General features: G+C 39.4%; 1 protein-coding gene across 10 annotated transcripts in view; it reads right to left on the bottom strand.

Moving 5' to 3' along the window:
- Positions 1-4966: 4966 nt before the first annotated feature.
- The window catches only part of ZMYM2 (zinc finger MYM-type containing 2), an 85968-nt gene continuing 69242 nt past the window's right edge, over positions 4967-21692 (bottom strand). For all 10 annotated transcript variants that reach the window (XM_038159673.1, XM_038160169.1, XM_038160424.1 and 7 more), the window contains 9 exons: positions 21245-21413; positions 19638-19739; positions 17616-17710; positions 16470-16638; positions 15401-15552; positions 11818-11932; positions 10437-10688; positions 9303-9423; positions 4967-6694 (listed from right to left, as the gene is read on the bottom strand). In XM_038159673.1, coding sequence (XP_038015601.1) covers positions 6502-6694; positions 9303-9423; positions 10437-10688; positions 11818-11932; positions 15401-15552; positions 16470-16638; positions 17616-17710; positions 19638-19739; positions 21245-21413 — 1368 coding nt within the window. In that variant the 3' untranslated portion in view covers positions 4967-6501. The remainder of the gene's footprint in view (positions 6695-9302; positions 9424-10436; positions 10689-11817; positions 11933-15400; positions 15553-16469; positions 16639-17615; positions 17711-19637; positions 19740-21244; positions 21414-21692) is intronic.

Here is a 21692-nt window from a genome sequence, read left to right as displayed (position 1 = left end):
TGCTAAAAGTGCCTGGGCTCCTATCCTCCAACCAACCTGAACTGAATGGACACACTGGTAGGGAATTCAAAGGCCTTTTCAGTTCTGTCAGCTGAGATTAGGGCCAAAGACTGCTCTTCCTCCTGTTCTCTTTCAAACTTGTCTTTCCTTATTTACTGTGTTTTACAACTTTCACCTTTAATCCTGGCTGATACCCAGCCAGAACTCATCAGAGGGGGAAAAAAAGGAACAAAAAAATCTTTCTTTCTTAAGTTAATAGAAATCAGATTATAAATCTTCCTGTATTTATTCTTTTTATTACCACAGCAGAGTTATTACATACGAATGTGGATGTCACATATGGGGCTGGAGACAAGACAAACAGAAGATATTTTAAGATAGAATGAGGAGAGAAACAGAAGATATTTTAAGATAGAATGAGGAGAGAAGATTTTTAGAATGAGTTTTTTTTTCCAGAGGTACTGAGGCTGATGATTTTGCATTGATGGTGAGCCCCTTCCTTTGTCTCAGTGACACAGATTTATCCTGAGCTGAAAAGCTCTCTCTTCACTTCCAAGTGGGGTATCTCAAAAAATGTTAATTAAAGACTAGAAATGCAAAAACTACATATATTGCCTTGTACGTTATACAATACACATATTGCATAATGCATGCTGAAAGTAGAAATAACCTTCATGACTGGAAGCAATCTTCATGACTTATTCAGCTAACATACTAAGAAATAAAATAATTCGTTCATATTTTAAACTGGTAAAGCATTTCCAGTGTTTTGGCACAAATGAAATGTCAGCAGTTTAAATTACACAGATGACAAGGATGTTCCTATTCCTGTGCCTAAAAGGACACAGAGGTTGCATGTTTTATGAACCAGAATTTTAGTATAGAAACAAAATAGAGTAGGTACTTACAAGTACCTAAGCACATAGTACATGACACAACCCACTAATGTTTTGAACACTTCCCTCTTCTGTGACTGAGAACCAGGAACAATTATTTCAATAAATAAATCAACAAATACATAAAGAAAGGAAGAAGATGCTAATAACCCCAACTGTCCTTGTATGGGCAGAAGACCCATCCTTGAGGAGTTCTTCTGAGAGAAACCAAGGCAGCCTATTCCTGCTTGGGGAAAGACCTAGCCACCAAAACAAAATTTTAATTTTTTTTTTTAAATATACAAACTGAAAGCAGGAACAGGCATAACTCAAAGAAGAAGCTGGTTTAATGTTAGGTTTTATTTTTTCCACACCTCTCAAGTCCAACCTATTGCCTCTCCTGCTTGGCATCCATGGGCTTTGTCTTCCAAAGCTTTCACCACCCACACAGCTGCAGGCACCCAGTGACAGAGGGACACGCATTTTCAGTATCTGTACTTCTGTCAAACTCTCAGTGATTTGGGCCAAGTAAAGATTTAAACCTGGGGAACAATTCTAGGAAGCTTTCAGCTCTCTCACGTCAGGAAGGTAAACAGCAGCTTTGCTGCTGCCTTGACATTGTCCCCTGCCCCAAGGCAGGGTGGCAGCCAGAAATGGCCGTCAGCAAGTGCCACATGCCACCTCTCCAGGAAATGCCACATCTCAGAGAAAGTAAAACTCAGATCATGTTCAGGCCTCATTCATACTCACATGGCTGGGATGTGAAAAAGTAGTTGCGTAAGAAATCAAAGTTGAGTTTGCTCTTCTCGTTTTCTTTCTCTATTTGGTTTTTGTGAAAAACCAAACATCTGCAGAAATTGCTCTGCTTAGAAGTGTTTCCAGGACTGGCACTGACACTGGTTTGCCTGGGTAAAACCATGCTTCATGAGGGGATCAGCAGAGTCTGGGCACTCATGTCATAGCTCTTCCTAGCTATGAGAAACCAGAGGGCTACTCTATGGCTCCTTGCCAGTAGCCACCTCTCACATCCTCCTGCCAGCAACAGAGGAAATGGCCGATGGTGTCCTTGAAGGATTTTTCCAAGAACTCTGTTATCTTCAGGGATTTTCTTCTTTCATTTCACACAACAAGCAAAACAACAAACCCAAACCAAACACAAATAAAGGGGGGGGGGGGGGGGGGGGGGGAAGCACACTGGAGATAGAAAAACATGTCATGAAACAATCAGCAGAAGTGCTGCAATGCCTCACCACTACCTGGGACACAAAACAGAGCTAACTGCATCCTTCCCTACTCAAATTATGCACTTGCAAATGTGTCATGCATGACTGCTGTATCAGTAGCTTTATTCCATAAAGATAACCAGTTCTTGGGTGAGGAAACAGATATTTTCTAGATACATGTATCTGGAAACACCAACACACCAATTTCCCAAAAATAAAACTTGCCAGACTAAAGCATTTTTACTTACATACATACCTCTTGTCCACATCCACCATGCGTGCAGCAATTGCTGAAAAGCTTTGAGCCAGGCTACGCAGGAAGTTGTAACAGGTGTCAGAAGCTCGGAAGGCCTCATCAGAAAGTACATCCTAAACCTGGAACTTTTAAACTCTGGTAGTTGCTCAAAGTGGACACGGTCACCCTTTTCTGTCCTGTTTCCCCGTGCCACAGACACAAACACCAGCCTGAGTTTCAAAGCACAGGCCCCATCATATGCTGGTCCCAAGTGCTTGTGGCTCACCTGCTGAGGCTTTTGGGTTTCAACGCTTCAAATTCAATGCTTTCAACACATCATTAACCTTCGGCATTATAATCCAGAGACTCATTTCACCTCTGATGGCCAAACACCCTCTCACATCTCTGTAATTTAAACTCTCACTCCCACTTGCTCTGCCACATACTCAGTCCTGCATATAACATGTATTATATAATGCACAACATGAGTGCAATGAACTGAAGAGTGGACATTTAAAAAAATGGAAATTAAAATATTAAATGCCATTCCTAACCGTAACAGCCAAAATGGGAAAGTGGAACAGAAAACCCCCTCCTATATAATAAAAATAGTGAGCAAAAATGGGAATGGGATAGCTTTTCCTACCACTACTCATGCCTTTTTCTCTTCCATCTCACACACCACATTCCTTGCGGGACTGCAAGGTTTATGGACCACCTCTCCTGTGTTCCCCACTTATTTCCACAGCCTCTCACAGGACAGAGTCACAGATACTAAGAAAACAAATTTTGCTGCACTGTAGAGTCCCGCTGTGAGTACTTTAAAGGTAATTAATACTGTAAACACTAAAATTATTTCACAACCACAACCTTTTGTTCAATAAAAATCAACTGTTGCAATTTATGCATAGTTCCCTAATTAGAAAAAGCTGCACGATTCTCATTGACTGAACACAGTCACAGATAAAAAAGATGACTATCAAAGTAAATCTGTTTTCTGAAAATTGCATTAATTTTTCACTGTTTCTCACACTGAACTATATTTTCTATGTGATTTTCTTACTCCTGCTGTCTAACTTTCTTAGTGTCTTAAGGCCACGACTTCACCTGGGAATTGTTCAAAATTTGATCTGACAGCAAGGAGATGCAGAGCACGTGTTGGCACGATTGGAGAAGTTAAGAAAACCCCGCCAGGACTGGAGTGCAGGGCTGTGTGTGGACACAGGGAGGTTGTCCCCACACTGCATTTCTCAGGTAATCTCTGCCAGAGCTCACAGGGATGCGCTCAGCTAGGGGGCCACTTCAAACCCTCTTAAGGAGGAAAGTGAGGGCAGGTTCCTTAGACACATCATTACTTGAAAGCTGTGTGCCTGTGTACAGAGCATCATATTTTGTCCTGCACAGCATATAATTCCTTGACATCAAGCTTATTCTACTCCAGCTGCTGACAGTTCTGCCTAAAGAAAAAAAAAAAAAAAGGATTTGCCCTGAACTCCTAATTACTATAAAATTGCATATCTTTATTTTTTCAGAGCTAAGGTATTTTATTGCATTTCGCATCACCATTCAAATTTAGGAATAAAATGCATACATCGAACCATGATGCAGACTTGACTGCAATATCTCTGCAGTTTACAACGTTCAATCTGAACACATGAACCACTCAAAAAACATTATTGCTGATGATGGAATAGCTCCATCTTCTGGAATAAAAGTTATTTTCTTAACAACCATCTTTACATTTCCAACATGGATCTACATGTAAAAATGTCTATTTCAAAACCCAACTTGGATATTTTTACTGATGGCAGATGAATCTTGGGTAGAAAAGGGAAGGAATTTTACAACAATAATGTGGTTTCCGATAAAATTTAAGAAGCATTAATTATTTCCTCCTGGTGCTGAAAATGCTGAGAGATTGTTCAACATGCCATACTAAAGACTGACCTTACTATTTAGGAAATAGCTGTAATCTGATTTTGAGAACAAGAATTTAAAACTCTTGCTGAAGACAAAACAACACATATACTTAACTTTCAGCTTCACATTAAAGGTTTGCCGTTTTACAAAAATGTGTTTGTCATTAAACACTGTTATAATCAGGGAGCAACTGAAACCTCTGCTGAAGTCCCCGAAGTCTGAACTATAGAGAAGGGGCTGCAAGTGATCCTTACTGCTATTTATCAAAACACTTAAAAGTTATGTTTAAATTAAATATTTCAAATTTCATTTAACACAGGTAATTAGTAATGATCCCCATATGTAAATTTAACTTACAGTCAAGTCAGGTGTTAAAAAAGCAGGAGAGACCAGAACAAAACAATGACTACAGTTCCTCATTTCATCCCTTTTATGTATCATGGGCATATTCTACGGCTGCTGTTCGAAAAAAAACCAGGTGTGAATGAACTAAGCTCTTGAGTATTCACTCACAAAGGGAAAGGTGCATTGAAGCTGTTGGTGATCTACTCACTGGTGCTGTGCTGTGTTTCTTGATTTCACAGGAAGGGTAATGCCACCAGAAAGAAATGAAAAATGAAACATGTACATTTCCATCTCCTTTTGAAATAGTGGTATATCTAAAATTAATACATACTCAGAGACACACCAGAATAGCAGAAATTTAAATGAACTTGTTTAACAAAACAAAGCAACTGAAGCTTTATTTATCTATATAGAAAGATGCATCCTTATGTGCATTCTTTTAAGCTAAGGAAAATGAAAAAGCCATGCAGCCCTTGCAAGAAAGAAATCCTCAGGTGGTAATATATATATATATATATACATAGAAAGTTTCTCCTTTAGTAGATGATTCCTCTCAACAGATAATTAGTGCCATTTAGGAGAGACTTAAGCTTATGAGTACTTTAGAGTAGAATATTCTACTACATTTTTTTTCCATACAACAGCAAAACCATTGCTTGAACCACCATATTGTTTGTATTAGTTAAATAAGAGCAAGTAACAGAACTTAAGCAGTTAAACATGTATCTGGAAATCAGACTACTTAAGTAAAGTAAGCACAAGGAAAAGATATCGAGCAAATGAAAGGATTTTTCTTCAAGAAAAATTATCTTTCGACTTGTTGCAACTTCACATCTCATATGGCTTTTGAATGGAGGCATTAGTTAAAAGAATCTTTCCACCCATAGTCAAGTATTGACTGTATTTAAATACAGCAATGCAAGGACAAACAAGTTAAAAATTTAGCATACCGTATTACTTCACGTAATATGGCAAAGAACCCCTTTCAATAAGGCTACAAAGGACAAATTTACATTAATATGAGGTACTGGCATTTATGACTGGACAAATAAAGATGAAAAAAGGATTATACAGCATTGTCATCAGACATCTCTTTTTTTTCCTTTTTCTTTTCTTTTTTTTTTTGAGGGGCTTTTGGTTTTAGTTTTGCTTTTTACAAAACAGGTGTCTTGATGACCACATGCTCTAAGCTTATATTCACTTATTTTTACATATATATTTATTTGTAGGGGCAATTGAGAGAGAGTCACAAATAACGAAAGGACACTAAGGTTTTAATAAGGGCAACAAAAAAGTGTTTTCACCAGAATAGATTCACATTACAGTACACCAATATCGACAGCATTCTCATTTGTCTATTTTTGGTACATAAGATGGGATCTCTCTACATAACCTTATAAGGCTTCAGTAACTAAAAAGTAAAAAACCTATTAGTTTACAATTCATTTAAAAATTCTGAAAGACACAGCAAGTTCTAAACTTTAGTAGTGCTACCCATACACAACCATCCGGTTTTAAAAGCCATTAAAAGAGCCTCCTCCAAGGGAGCTTCCAACAGCAGAGTTGTGCAACATGGATGTATCTTACTACGAGGGGAAAAAAAATTACACATGGCACATTCTCATTCATATTTTGCAATGTAAAAAGTTACAAACATACCTAATCAAATAAATAATAAAAAAAGAATCTGAAATGTGTTTGTTATGTATCCTAAAACCACTACGCAGAATAATGGAGACTTTCACTCACAAACTATTTACATGGTAATACCCGAGTGAGGGTACACACTGCTACAAAACTCATAAAACAAAGGGTAAACTTGAAATGTTTTCCATAGTAAAGGTCTAGCAGCATGACTATATCTAATGCTGTTTGTTGTCTTGACAGTTTTTGGAAGTTTGTTTTAATCTATGTCTTCATCCAGTTCATAATTGTCTTTATCATAAATATCTTTTACTAAAAGAACCCGTACGAGCATATTTTCCAAAGTGTTGCGGTCCAGTGAAGTGGCAGTGTACCAGATGGGGCTCTCGGCCGACACGGAGCACTCTGGCTGCAGATAGAACATGTCTGTCCTCTGGTTCAGATTCTGTGGGCTACCAGGAGGCAAACACAGCGGGTTAGAAACACAGCCTCACAGGACAAAACAGTACGTTAGCACTTCCAAAATCTTGCACAAAAAAAATTCTAACTGCACCTAGGCAAGTTACCAAAAAAATCCCAAACCAACCAGAATGAAAAGAATAATGCGGAGAAATGTGGTCTTGTTGATAGAAGGAGCCATGCCTGCTTTGGCCCAAACCCAGCCAGTCCCACATCCAGATGCCTGGGACTCAGCAAGCATGCAAGAGATCACAGACTCCTCAAAAACCTGCAGATCCAGGTCTTGCTAAGCCAGAAAGTATTTTCCATGATTTGCAAAGAGGCCCAACACTAATTACACCAATAATTGCTCACACAATAGTTGGCTGATGTGGCTACCTCTGAATGTGAAGCCTGGGGTTCCCTTGAAAAGGCAAAGATGGTAGCTCTGAGATGCACAGAAGTGTAAGCAGCTGAAATCTCTCCTCATCCTGTTTTATTTTTAAAGGTTGGTTGTTATAAATCTTAATCCCTTAATTCCTAAACTGCTATATTATGGAATTACATGCAGCTCAGAAACATCCTCTAAGACACTAGAGAAGACTCCTTTCAGGAAATCCTAGCAGTTCATCCATTTAGGCAAGTCTCAGAAAAGAATTTTCAATTCTGGATGAGCAAGTGATCACTTCAAGCAAGCTACCTCCTTCACAAATACTGCAGACTTCAGTAGTCACCTATATTTCACGTTTCTTCAATAAAAATAAGGATTTTCACCAGCTCACCTTCCCAAACTGGTTGATAAGATTTCAGGTGTTGCTCTTCACCTGCTGGAGTGATTGTCAGATTGTTTTGCTCTCATGTAAATCAGATTAAGAATCAGATAAGAAGTAAAATATGGTTGTTTAAAATAGTGTAATAATTTAAATATTTTAACCTCCTTCCTACTTGCTTGAAACAACGGTATTTTTACAGGAACAAGCAATCACAGAATCACATAATCAGTTAGGTTGGAAAAGACTTCTGGGATCATAGAGTCCAATCTGTGCTCCAACATCTCCATGTCAAGCAGACCATGGCACTCAGTGCCATATTCAGTCTTTCTTTAAACACCTCCAGAGATGGTGACTCCAGCACCACCCTGGGCAGCCCATTCCAATGTCTAACTACCCCTTCTGTGGAGAAATTCCTCCCTAATGTTCAACCTAAACCCCCCATGTGCAGTTTGAGACTATAATGAGACAATAATACAGTCTTTCATAGCTGTGAAAGAAAGCATGCTGAAATTACAGCTACAGCTGTCCACTGGTTGCCAAGCATATTTCAAGCAGCTGGCATTACCTGAAATTTTACAATATTTTTTACAGTGTTAAGCATTCCATTAAAATTATTTCAACAAAATTAAGAAGCAGAACCAGGAGAAACAGTCTGCTGCTTTAGTTAACAATGGTGACCGACATCTGCAAGACAGCATGGCTTGAAACCACCTCACAACTGATGCTCCAAATGGGTTTAAGAGCATTCTTTTCCCCAAACTTGAGATGTTCCTCCTAAAGGAAAAAAAATGTGGTCTCTCCTCCAGTGACAGTGTAACTCAGTCCAAAAATCCAACTTAGGCTTTTTAATGACAAATCCTCTCCAAATCATGAAAGTAGAGAAAGTGAAGGCAAAATCCCCCTGCAACAACCAGGATCAACTGAGTCTTTGAAAAATAGGTGGTTGCATTAACAGACCACAAGCTCCTCTTTACTTGTTTCTCTCTGTATCACCACAAGCTTGTACTTCTGCTGATGCTGTGAGTGAACTCCTCCTTCACCTTTCAGACCACGATGCCATTTCCTGACACACATTGAATGTCATATTTAATTTATTGTCTTGTATATACCAGGTGATTTTATTTCTTTGGTACCACTCGCCCTCATTTCCCTTAGAGTTACATAAAACATTAAAATCAGTCACTTGAATGGGTGTTACAGTTAAGGAAAAATACTTTCCAAGAAATCTTGTTTTCAAGCTTCCAAAACACTTAGCTAGCAAATTAATTTTTTGAAGAGTTTTTGCCTAAGCTTTTTTTTTTTTTTTTAAATGTAATAAATTCTGCTTCCTTCCTTCCTTCCTGCACCATTAATTATGGAGATTGGATGGAAACAAGCTAGTTCTCAATACTGGGTTAATGCCAGTAGTCATTTTCCTACTACATGCTTCCACACTGGGTATCTCAAAAGCATCTACGTTTCAGATGCCTGATAACTCACAGTGAAGCAAATCTGTTGTCTTAACTCAATTCTTAGTGAAGAGATGGGGACCTCACGAACAAAACCCTCAGTAGCAAAACCCACCAGAACCCTTGCTGGCAATTCTCTGCCGAAGTACTTGGTATTCCCAGGTAAGAAAATCGAATTGTATTGTTATTCCCAGATGGAGTCCTTGACAATTAACACTGAAGTACTCCATTGCTCCCACACTTAATGTCCAGATACAGAACTGGAGATTTCATTTAGGTATTTTTAAGAAGATTTCAATCCATTCCCTTTGCTTTAGCACATTTCCTGTTGCATCAAAACAGTTCCTTTCTGGACCTGGTTTACTCTAGACCCTGTGTGTATTAGCCTGTATCACACTTACCTTTTAGACAGATAGCACTCGAACATTTTCACAGGACATCTAGCTGGATCAGATGTGTTTTCAATTTGTTCAAATACTGGCACATCATCTTCATGTTTCCTTTTTCCAGTAGCAATTTTATCTTTAAGAAGAAAATCAACAACATCTAAGCTATAACTTAAAGTTATTTTACATTTTTCAGTAAAATTCCCCATAAGCAGCCCACCAAGTGTCGGAACCCAGGACGTCTCTCTGACATTCCTGGATGTACCGGGTCTTGACCAGGGGAGTCGGAGACCCTGGCATGCAGCCAGAGACCCCTGTGTCTTTGAACCTGACCCATGGAACAATTTACCAACCTTACATGAAGAATTACAAGTCACACAAGTTTAGATAACACAGTAGAAATAATCACAGGGTGAAGGAAAAATTTTTTGGGCTCTGTACATGGGGGTCTGGGTTTTGTACAGGTGGGTCAGGAGCTCCAAGATGGAGGGATTTGGGAGTGCCCTGCCCTTCTTCCTTCTTCTTCCTATCCTCCATGTTCTGGGTGATGATGGCTTTCACAGATTGGTTTAGAGCAGAAAGTCACTGTCTAGTATAGGTATTGGGACAATACTGTAAATATTGAATACGTAGCATATGGTATAAAAGACAACACCAGCCCCGTGGGAGGGCAGTGTGCCTCTGGCTGACCTGCTGAGCAGACCTCGGCAGTTCAGGAGAAAAATATTTTAGAAAATATTCAATAAACAACCTTGAGACCGACGGCTGAAGAATCCCGAGTCTTTCTTCAACAGCGCGAGTTGGGAAAAGAGACTTTTCCACCTTTTGGGGTCACCCTGACCTGGGGGAGACCCCGACAACCAAGTACCACAAGGTGGTTCACCACAACTGTGCAAATCTGCAAACTGGAAATGCCACCCACAGCCAGAGCAAAGTCACAGCATTTCATATGGAGACCAGCGGGCTCAAATGAATTCAGAGACCCTGCAGTCCCCATGGACCACACACTCCAATGAGAGTTCTGGGAGCTGAGAGCTGCTAGACTTTGTATGCAAAGGCAGAGCTCTGGCTCCTGGCGAGGTGCCCAGATGTCCCTCCTCAGTGCCATGCGGATGTCCCTACAATACTAATTTTGAACTGCCATTGTACCTTCATTATCAGCTCTGCACAGGGAAGACACTTGATATCGAAGACAAGCTTTGCTTTCCATTGTTAGAGGATTTTTCTTCCACTGTCTAAAAACAGTGCCAAAAGAAAGTCTTAAATGCTGCTCCACTGTTTTCAGGCCAAAATATTTAGTGTTAAAGTAGAACAGAGTATTCAAAAGAGTAACAGGTGAATGTGATCCTAGCTGTTTAATCCTCCAAAGGTAATCTTCTTCAACTCGAGAGAATATTGATCCTTGGAAAGAAAGAATAGTAGAAAATACAGTGGATTAGCCCGTGAAGTGTTAAGGTAAAAAAAAAAAAAAACCAACAAAAAAACCCAAACAAAAACAAATGAAGTTTGGTTTTTTTTGGTTTTTTTTTTTTTACTGTGAAATGCAACAAAATGATCATGACAAAAGCTGCTGATAAACTTATTTATTTTCATATCCACACTCCTCAAACCCACCTACTGAAGACACTCACTGAGACAGTCAATGGGAAATATCAATACAGGCAATTTCAGAGAGAACACATTTCTGTTTAGTTACAACAGCATTTCTGACATGCAGCTCTCTCATGCTATTTCATAGAAATTAATGTTCAATGGAGTAACCTTAATTCTGTCATAAAAGGCATATTTTGGAGTTCATTTTATTCTGCTCAGGTGAAGGCCTCCAAACATTGTACCTTCTTCTTTCCTATTACTAATGGATATCTCACTTGGAAAGCACTCCTAGACCATAACAGGATACAGGAAGAGCCCAACACAGAGGCTCTCTGGGCTGTACTGAGAGAAGTCAATACTGAGAAAAGAAAGGAAAGGGTCTAGCAAGGACAAGCCCTCACTCAAGGGAGGATTGTGAAAAAGATGGAAGAAAGCTGATTCTGCAGTTCAGCACCAACATTGGTCTGCTGGGAAAAAATTGCTTTCATCCATGAACTGATGATCCTTCTGAGCAGAAGACAGCAAAGAGTCCTCCTAATCCAGGTGAGAAATTCTAAAATACATCAGTTGTTAGCCCTACCTACATATAGTGCAGCCCCTGCCTGCCTGCTTCCATCTGGGGGAAAAAATGGGCAAAAAAAAAAAGTTCAGCTCAGGTAAAAACTACAGGTCAAAGAGCTTTTTTAAACTTTCTCTCCTAAAGATGGATAGTCAATTTTAACAGTCAGTGGCAAAAACAAATCTTGTAGCATGGATTACTCAGAAACAAGACAAATAAAACCAGGTACAGCTTTAAATTAAATCTTAGAAGACATCTCTGTAATTCTTCATCAACTGCTATTGCAATGCATAACATATACATACTTATATATATGCATGCTTAAGAATACATAACTTTTAAGAGATGAAAAACACACACGACCAAAAAGAAAATTACCATCTGGAAGTATGCTTGGTTGCCAGCTTCGAAGGATTTTATTTAATTCCTGTTCAAATGTCTGGTAGATCGGATCAATAAATATGTTGTCTTTTCGATTACTCCTATATAAATACTAGAGAAAAGAGAGAGACACAGTATTTACAATTCCAGATTAGAACAACTCCTGTGCTACAGGGTTCTTTTTTTCGTAACTGAGCAAGCGCTGTACTGGAAAGCAGTATCTAAAAATAAAGCTATGCCAAATTTCCAATATCTAACAGGTAACAGGTGCTTCCAGTATAATTGTATGTTGTGTATTTCTAACTGGATATGAATCATAGTTTAATTACAACTAACATTTTTCTCTAAGTTCTCCTGTGTGCAACATTGTACCAGTGAATGGGGAGTCATTAAAAAGCCCCAAACCACAAACAACTAATTTATCTTTTCCTATACCTTGGCCTTCAAAAAAAACCCAAAACCAACCCACATTTAGCAAGAATCTGCCCTTTTAAATGTAAACTCCAGACAATGACAAAACCATCTTCAATACAAAAAGTGGGAGAAAAAAACCCACCCATATATCTGTGGTAATAATATACAGCAATACAGGAAAGATGATAGGATGGTGCAAGGCACTGGCTATTCTGCAATCTAATTATCTTACCCCTCTTGACCTTACAGACAAAAACTCTTTTGAACCTTTACCAAGAATTAATGGCTGAGGACTGCTATTTGACATTATCATCTCTGAGACATTTCTAAGAAAGGGAGGATTGGCTTGTTAAATTTTCCACTTCAGTGTTATCTTTGCAAGAACATGCCTGCTGGTGAATACAATAAAAGTGACAGACAAAAACCACACTAGCTTCTGGAAATGGCCCTGTTTCTGTACCCGTGCTTGAAATCACATTTACCACAACACTTATAAATAAGAGGTGATCATGGTTCAGTACATCCTAGCCTCCTTATCTTTGCACTTAATTTTATATTAAGGGCAAATGAATGAATACACTTCCTAGAGGTTTTCAACAACATTTTCATTTAGATAACTATTTTACATGATGAGTTTAACTGACTCAAAGCACAATATTCCTTCACATGTGCTTGTTTCTACATACACCACTTTTGATTTCATAAAGCAATTCTAAGCCAGATAACACAGCTCACTGTCAGCTTCATGGCATTCGCCCTTCCATTCCCTGGCACATTTTTCCACCACGTATTTTTCTCTGGTTTGCATTAAACACTCCCACTGAATGCTGGCAGCAAAAATGAAGACTGAAAACTGGTTCAAAACCAATCCACACACAAGCCGGTGAGAACTCAACTAAAAACACTTCAACCTGGTTCACAGTAAGTGTTGACTAAACCCTGGCATCCCCAGCTGAAGTCTGAAGCTCCCCACAGCACTAGCACCAGAGGGTCCATAGAAGGATGACATTGTGCAGCAGGACAGACTCCAACCTATCACCCAAACCTGCAAACCTTCATTCCCAAACCACCATGCTCTGCTGCTCTAGAAACCCTACAGGGGCACCATGAGCACAAGCCATTCCCACCTGAGATAATGCACCATCTGACTCAGGGACTGGTTTCCTGGAACAGATTTTACAGTGCTTCCTTTAGGAAAAAGCTGTTTTACAAACTTAAAAAAGAAAACAACCATCTTAGGACTTGAAGAGTCCTGGGCTCAAACCACATTCTATCTATGAGGAAAAGCTCCAAACTGAGTATTTAGCCACACTGAGTGCAGTAATGCTGGTGGAAGGGGAATGTACTTTTTTACTAGCCTGTGGTTCCTACATCCTCTTCCTTTGAAGAGAAATTTACTCTAAGATAGCAAAATATTAATGATCACTGGCCCAACTGTATCTTTAAATGGCATCATTTCATCTCCTCTGAGCCCCTTCCAAGTTTAACAAAGCCAATACCTTTTATGCAGTAGCAGACAATTTGTTCTCTTTCAGGGTCAGGGTTGTCAGGTGGAAAGGACTAAGCAAATTCTAGAATGCAATGGAGTTTTATTGTGCCTTGTGACAACTGCATTGCATTTAGTGTACCACTAGCTTGCTTAAACATGTTTCTTCAGAAGGGTGGTAATATTTGCCCCCAAATATTTGCCATTTGCACACAGATGATGGCTGCAGCCCTTCACAGCTCATGTTTGTGTCCCTCACTTGCTGTCTGCCTTTGGGAAATGCAAAGTCATCAGAACACAGCACATCTTCCTACCGGTGTGGCCAACAAATCAGGGCTGTTCACACTGCCTGAATTAAATACTGGACATGAAGTGTAAGCAGTAAAATTACAGCAAAATGACCACATTTTGCTCCACCAATGTTCCAGCACTGTGTATGTGTATTAGGCCTCATGGTAATTGTGGCTGCCACACAAACTGTGGTTCTGAAGAGCTGAAAAAAAGATATTTTATACACAACTAGCTTTCATGACTGACAAAACAGACAATGTCAAAGGTACAAAGAGAAAGATTAAAAATATTATTTGAGTTCCATTCTATAAACACATACTTCACTCTGTGTACTGTATATCTGCTTAAGATGAGTATTTTCAATTCAACAGAGAGGTACAGAGAGACAGTGTATCATGCAAGTGCAGAAGCAGAAAGCTAGCTGAATTTGAAACACACCTTGTAGTAATATTGACTAAAAAGCCACTGACAAAAATCAATGTTTGCTTCTCAAGTTTCAACAATGAGGCAAAGGTAGCAACTAATTCTTCATTTTTGCATACTTGCAACACATGAAAATAACTATTTTACTACTTATTTTTAAAATATTTCAATTTTAAAAACTGTTACTTGAATCAAGTCTTCTGCCTCAAGTATGGAACAGTTTAAGTAGAACTACAAACCCTGTGAGCAGCTTGCTTTCCACATCATACACATCTTCTATTGCCTTTTAACTTGAATGAAATTTTCCATGCTCTCAGCTCTGAACACTGCTTATTTTGTCTGTTTTGCCTTATGTAGCAAAAATTAAGACAGTCCTCCCTGCTTAAAAGATCAGCTGTGGAACAGCTTCTCTAATTACCTAGTGATAGGTTACTGCCTTCACATCCATCACATCCAACCTGACTCCTTCCCATCTTACTGTGTGCAAGAAGTCAACATAGCAGAGTTTCCTGCACTCTATCCTGCCTGTCCACAGTCTGCAGCACTCAGCAAATCAGACCCTCCCCAAAACTGTTTCCTCTATATGCTAAGGAACTGAATTAGTCAAAGGCTTGGAGATATGCCCTGTTTCATTCAGTTTCTACATTGGACATCTTTAGCTAACAAAATGAAGCACAGCATTTGAGAAGACTAAGTAGTTTTTGACTGGATTAATTACTTGCTTTAACTCAGCAAGAAGCTTAAAATTATTACAATATACCAATGTGTGTTTGAGCTTTCAGGATGGGTCTGCAAACTCATTTCCTCTACAGCTCTCTCTACAATGTGATTACACAGCAGCCTGATCACAGCCATGTATTAAGGGTAGCTCCTAGCCAGTAAATCCATATTATCTCCACTCTTCTACTGAAATGGGTTACAGTCAAACCAGCAGCTCCATTTCCCATCTCTACAGCCTCTACTAACCTCCTGAATTCCAAGACACAGATAATAGATGCTGTCAGGTGCATAGTTCTCTCCATTAGGCCTTCGAATTTCATTGACAAAATGTGTCAACCCATAGTTTAACTCAGCTGAAGTATGTGATAATAGATCTTCCTTTAATTTCACAGACTTAACTGTAAAATAGAGAAGAAATGCTACATTATACAACAGAATTGTCACACAGTGAAGGTGGGATGGGGTACTTTTTGACTGGAAACTGGGAAACTGGCTTCATGTCCTCTCCATTAACCAATGAATGAGACTAAAATGTACTGAGCAATTAAAATGTTAGGTCTCTATTAAAACAATCAAGGCTCCCATAGTAAAATCTAGTTAACCAAATGCAGTAACACCTACTAACAAATGTACTGTCATGCACAGCTCAGGATGACACAGAGGCAGCCCAAGATGCTGAAGTGAAGCCAGTGGTGTAGAGAGGCACCTTCAGGGGAAACAGCAGTTTCCAAAGACCCCAGAGCACAACACAAGGGTGCTGAGATGCATGTGGGAGCTGAAGAACAGCAGCAGTAGTAGCAATTCCCCTTTTCCCCCACAGTACAAATCTGTACAGAGAGGAGAGCTGCAGAAAGAGCAGCATGGCTCCAGGGGATGGAAGGCCACCTTGTGCCACAGCTCCACAGCCAGGTAATGCCAGCCTCTGAGGAAGATCTCCTTACAGGACAAAGAGTAGGAGGCTGTCCCTCCCTTGGCATTTAGAAGCCCAGAAATAGTGTGAACCCTGAAGTGAATTAGAATATGAGGAAAAATAGGATGCAAACAAAAAATTCAAATGGTCGCAGAAAATCAGAATAGCCAAGTAGGTGCTGTCCTAGCTTTCATGAGAAGTGTGAGACCCAGCATTTTGAACCAACCAGGAAAAACTACAAAAAAATAGTTTGGCAACTCTGTGGTAAAATAATCTCAGTCATGCTGGAAACATTAAGGACATGAGAAAAATTCTATCAAAAATTCCAGCTGAGAATCACACACAAGTACGGCAACTTTCCCTAGCAGGTCAGAATCCGGATGCCAGATTTTTGGAAATACTTACTTGATTTCAGCTCCTCTAAGTCTGGAAGCTCTTCGTCTAAGTGGCGGGACTTTACCCAGTGCTTCCACGCGTTCACCCCGTAGGCGTATTTGAACGGAAAGCTGCACTCGGAGTTCTCGGAGCTGTCGTCGTGCGCCTGGTACTCCGACACGGCTTTCCTCTTCACGCCCTGCCATGGTAACACAGAGGGTAAGGCCACCAGCAGTCCCACCAGCAGGGACACAGAACCTGGCACAGCCAGCTGTGGGCCAGAGGGCACTCTGAACCTCAGTGCACTCACAGAAGTTCATCGTGTCGATGCACAGGGAGCTGAAGATGTGACAAATCGGAGTCACAGGCTCCACTCATCAGCTCAAATGAACCCTTTGCCAATGGAAAAGGCAGCACTGGTTCCAGATTAAGGCATGCCCAGCAGTGGATATGTGAATGTCCAGTGCATAATAGCAAAAACTATTTTTTTTAATTACTCCAGATTTGATACTAGGAAGACTCATTTATTAGAAAGCTTTAGTAGAAGTTGCTGGTTTTTTTAAAGCTGCAATATCTACTGCAGTTATTGGAACAAAACCGTTTCAGCTTTGTGCCAGACATAGGAAACTATTTATTGGTAGTGGCCGTCTAAATAAAAAGCTATGGCTAATTTGTATCCAATGTCTAAACTAAGATTGGCTAAAAATAAAATGTGGAAAAATTACAAGAAAAAAAAAATTAAACTGTTTTATATGGTATGGATCCCATTACAAACTTTGGTAATGCCCATGTTATGTTTTTCCATCTTATTATCAAATTAAACCAATACCCCTTTGTTCAAAGTAGAAGGTAAAACAGCATTGCTAAGAATACAGTAGGGATATACACAGTGGCATATTCCATCAACAGTCCTGCCACTGTGAAGCAAAAACAGGATCAGAATTTGCACATCACACTCCTATCACATCCAACAGTTTTATCTGCAACAGATGTACCACTGAAATAATTTTATTACTTGAAATGTATCAATTTATGTCATAAAGATAGGATATTAGGTATGAGTAGACAGTAACATGCTGCAAATCATCATCAGAACTGAAAGAAAAAAAAGAATATTTTTTTCCTACATAGATTTTTGTGCTTTTCTTGATATTTTTAATACCATGAAAAAATTACCTTCTTTTTGGACCGAGGCCTTGGCTGTTCCTCATATTCTTCACCAAAAACAGGAGGTAACAAAAACTCATTTTCTGTATCAAGCTCCTCAGTTGCTGAAAATACATTAACAGAAACTTATTTCTAAGTGTCTTTTAAATAATATTGCTTTGAAAAAAAACCCAATTAACTATATCAGTGTGCCTTAACATAAGGTGTCCACAAATAAACACAACCAAACACTGGATTTTGGTAAGAGGAAACAAACCTATTTTTATATTCAAACTAAATTGTAAGACAAAGCTGTCAAATAGTTTATTTTAAGTAGGTTTCGGAGGACACAATGCTTAACATTTCAAGTATTATCTGAGGTTGCTAAGGCAGAATTTCTTTCTGTAGACTCTTACATAATGTTTTCTGCCCAGGCTGTCTTTGGTATCAAAAATTCCTAGGTATGGTGAGAATGAGCAGCTATCACTGGAAAAAATACAAATTAACTTAGTACATGTAGTTTTGTTCATGTATTTAGATGATTTCTAAACACTTTTTGTTATTTCTTGTAGCACATCACACCTGGTTAAAAACATTAAGAATCAGAAGGCAAACTCCTTCAGTGAAACTGGTTTTAGTCTATATTTATACAAGTGGTGGAGGTCTAGCTCATGGATAACACAGTTAAGTTTGGTAAGCAGATATATGGCAATACCTCAAAATACTGTTTATTTAACATTTCAGGGGTAGGATTGAGGACTCTATTTCAGACAAAGTTGAGGAATGAGACAACATATGAATGGATTTAGTGTTGCAAGTCCCACCTTTATTTACTTTATTGAAGATGGTTCATCCCTCATTTAGCCATCAAATAATGTTTTCACTCAAAACTGAATGCTCTTCTGATAATCTGATTTCATCACCTTATTTCTCATGTCAGCTTTCCAACTGGAGCAGATGAAACAGCACTTACATGCAGAGATTTCAGAACTCTGCCCCAGACTCAAAAGCAGTCCTTCTCCTGATATCACAAAGAATCTTATCTCAGAAGCACTTCAGTGTAATCAATGCCTCTTACAGACTGCTGCTACTCGCTACTCACTACTCCAACTTGCTTATTTCTTTTCTTCTATGGTTCTTCTTTCTCATGTACCCAGCCTCACTTAAAAAGAGGGTTAAAAACCTTGTATGCATCTGACTAGTAAACTTCCCAAGATTAAGGTCAGACTAACCCCCAGGCTTTCTCTTTAAATTAGGCATAGAGAAAACTGGACATCCACTGCCGATAGAAACAGTCTTCAGCACAAAAGGAGCCTGTCAGCTCCTAAAGAACCTGCCCAGGTGAGGTATGAGAGTCATGTGTCCAACAGAAGGTATGTAACAGGGACAGTAACTGCAGCCAGAAGCTTTCTTGGATCTTGGACTAACTGGAGTATGGTGTAAGAAAACAGACACTGTTCCCTGCATTTTGCAGAGTGGTAGAAATTGTACTAGATAGCATCAAGAGTTTCTTTCAAGAAACGTCTCAAAGCAGTGATTTTTTTTCCTCTTAGTTCAAGTAATACTACTGCTTCAATTGCTCATACAGACATTACCAAGATATTTAAAGGTAACACAAGAGGTGTGCAGCATGCCAACTTGCACGCCGATTTTCTAACAAACTCGAGTGGGAAGTTGACTCTTTAGTAATTTCTCTAAACCATGAAAATACCTGTAGAGTGAAGAATGCACTCATTATGTTTTCCATGACACATACCATCTGAGTCCTTCAATACAACTTTCCTAAATCCATGTTCAAAACAAATGATGCAGCCAAGTTCTTTGCGAATGGTTAACTTCCCCTTTTCTTTGCATTGTTTCAAATACTGTATTCAGACAGAGGGAAGAACTAATTCAGAAGTCCTCCACCTTACAAAGGCATGGCAAAGTTTTACCTAACAGTCAGTCAGGTGGATCCTGCAATCAAATAAAGCTCCTCTGAAAGGATGATTAAACAAGGTACAAGGGCTGCCCAGAGTGTCACAGTATTTATTAAAACCACAGAAGAATTACCTCTTGGAAAGTCTATTTCAATATCAAGGTCTGGCTCATATGGAACATCAGGCAAGCTTGTCCGTGACTCTGAGTTTAGGAGATTTGAGTCAACTATCAGACCTGTTTAAAAGAAAAGGAAAACATTTCATTATTTTAACCAACACATGGATTAGCCAAATGGTCCAGATCTACAACTTTAGAAGGTGAGTTGTTCTAAAACTGATTGTTCTGCTCATGACTATCCTACATTTTCCTGTTCTTGGGATCTCAGATTTACTTCTCCAACCTGATTTTCTTCCAAACATAAAAGATACATACTAGCCCATTGTTCTTCTCCATGAAGGTGAGTCAGCAAAGCACATGTATAGAAAATCAAATACCGGTGAACCTGGATCATATCAACCAATCCCAGAACTCAAACAACCTTGACAAAACTAACTGTCTATTCTCCTACCTGATCCTGTCACAACAGAACAGACTTTCAAGTCTGCTTTTGTAGGATCTGTTTCTCAAATAAGGCATGCAGGCAGGGAGAAACAAAGCTTGAACCCTCTCCAACTTCTGGCAAACACTGATTGCTCCAAATTCAGTCCTCTGTAAGTGAGCAAGCTCTGATCCCATACCTCTGCTCATTTAGCTAGCTGTATTTCACAAAAAGAGAGCAAGAAAATGAAAAAGACAGCCTTGCAGTGCTACCAGAAATGTGCAGTTTTAGTAGAAGAATGGCAATAGATCAGAATACAGTGAGTCTCCGAGGACGGCAGCTCCACTGGCCTCCTACATAACGAGGCACAAAGTGTAAGTTTATGTCATTTGTCAACAACCTTTCAGAATTCTATTGAAAGAGCTTGGAATAAACCTTCAAAATTTCATCTCAGTGAAGGCAAATTTTCCTGGAAAGACACAGGAAAGACTTCGACATTTGGGCAAGCAGAGCCAGGAAAGAAGAGCAAAGAGACAAGGGCACTGAGAAACTAAAACTACAAAGTATATGGGACTTTTTGATCTTCAGATATAAATTTTTATTATGGGAATAAAGTGTTGGTTGTTGCCCAGCAGTGCTCACTCTGAATCAGGGGTTTTTCAGTTTCCCATGTTTTGCCAGAGTGCACAAGAAGCTGAGAGGAAGCATGTCCAGAACAGTTCAGCTGCAGTGTCCAAAGGGGTATCCCACACCACACAATGCTCAGTATATAACTGGGGAAGCTGGCTGGGAACCACCAATTGCTGCTCAAGAACAGGCTGGGTCAGTGGGTGGAGAGCACCTACATGGTGCATCACTTAGTTTTCTTGTGTTTTATTCCTCTCTCTCCCCTCTTTTAATTGGATTTACTAGTATAGTTAGTATTATATTTTATTTTGTTTCAATTGTAAACCAGTTCTTGACTCACAGAGTTTACTTTTTTCCCCAAGTCTCTTCCCCACCAGGTGTGAGGGGAAAAGTGAGTGGCAGTGTGGTACTTAGCTGCCATCTGACAATAAAGTACAATGCAACTTAATATAAGACCTCAATGACAGCACTGTTGTACTCAAACTTCCCCTAAAATAAAAAACTGAACCCAATCCTTCTAGTCACACACATCCCCCAGCACTCCAAACAGTCAAAACCTCATCAGGAAACTCACTGGCCACATCAGAAGCTTCAGCTTTTCCAACATGTTCAGGAACTTCTGACAAGTTCAGTAGCTCAGCTTCCAGAGGATCTGAGGGCACCTTCCCCCTCAACTCTTCTATTGCTGCAAGGATTTTCTCAGTGCTATCCAGAGGAGTGGGCAAAAAAACTGGAACTGGCACCTATACAGACAGGGAGGCAGAGATAATTAGAAAAGAAAAAAAAAGTCACAACAAAGCGACCAACAACCAAAAAAATTCTATACTCTTCTTCTGAAAGACAGAGCTGATACACATTAGAAACAAGTTACTCTAGTGGGAGCTAACAAAAAATGCTGACAGGTTGAAAACCCAACATGAAGGAGCTAGGAACAGAAGGGATAGCGGGAAAGGGCACAGGAAAAGTAAAGACAACATATAGCTGGTCAAAGAAAGAACAGAAGAGTCTTGGGAACTTCAAAC

This window comes from Motacilla alba, chromosome 1 (genome assembly GCF_015832195.1).
Source record: "Motacilla alba alba isolate MOTALB_02 chromosome 1, Motacilla_alba_V1.0_pri, whole genome shotgun sequence".
In the NCBI taxonomy this organism is placed as follows: Eukaryota; Metazoa; Chordata; class Aves; order Passeriformes; family Motacillidae; genus Motacilla; species Motacilla alba.
This window is presented reverse-complemented; position numbering and strand designations above follow the sequence as displayed.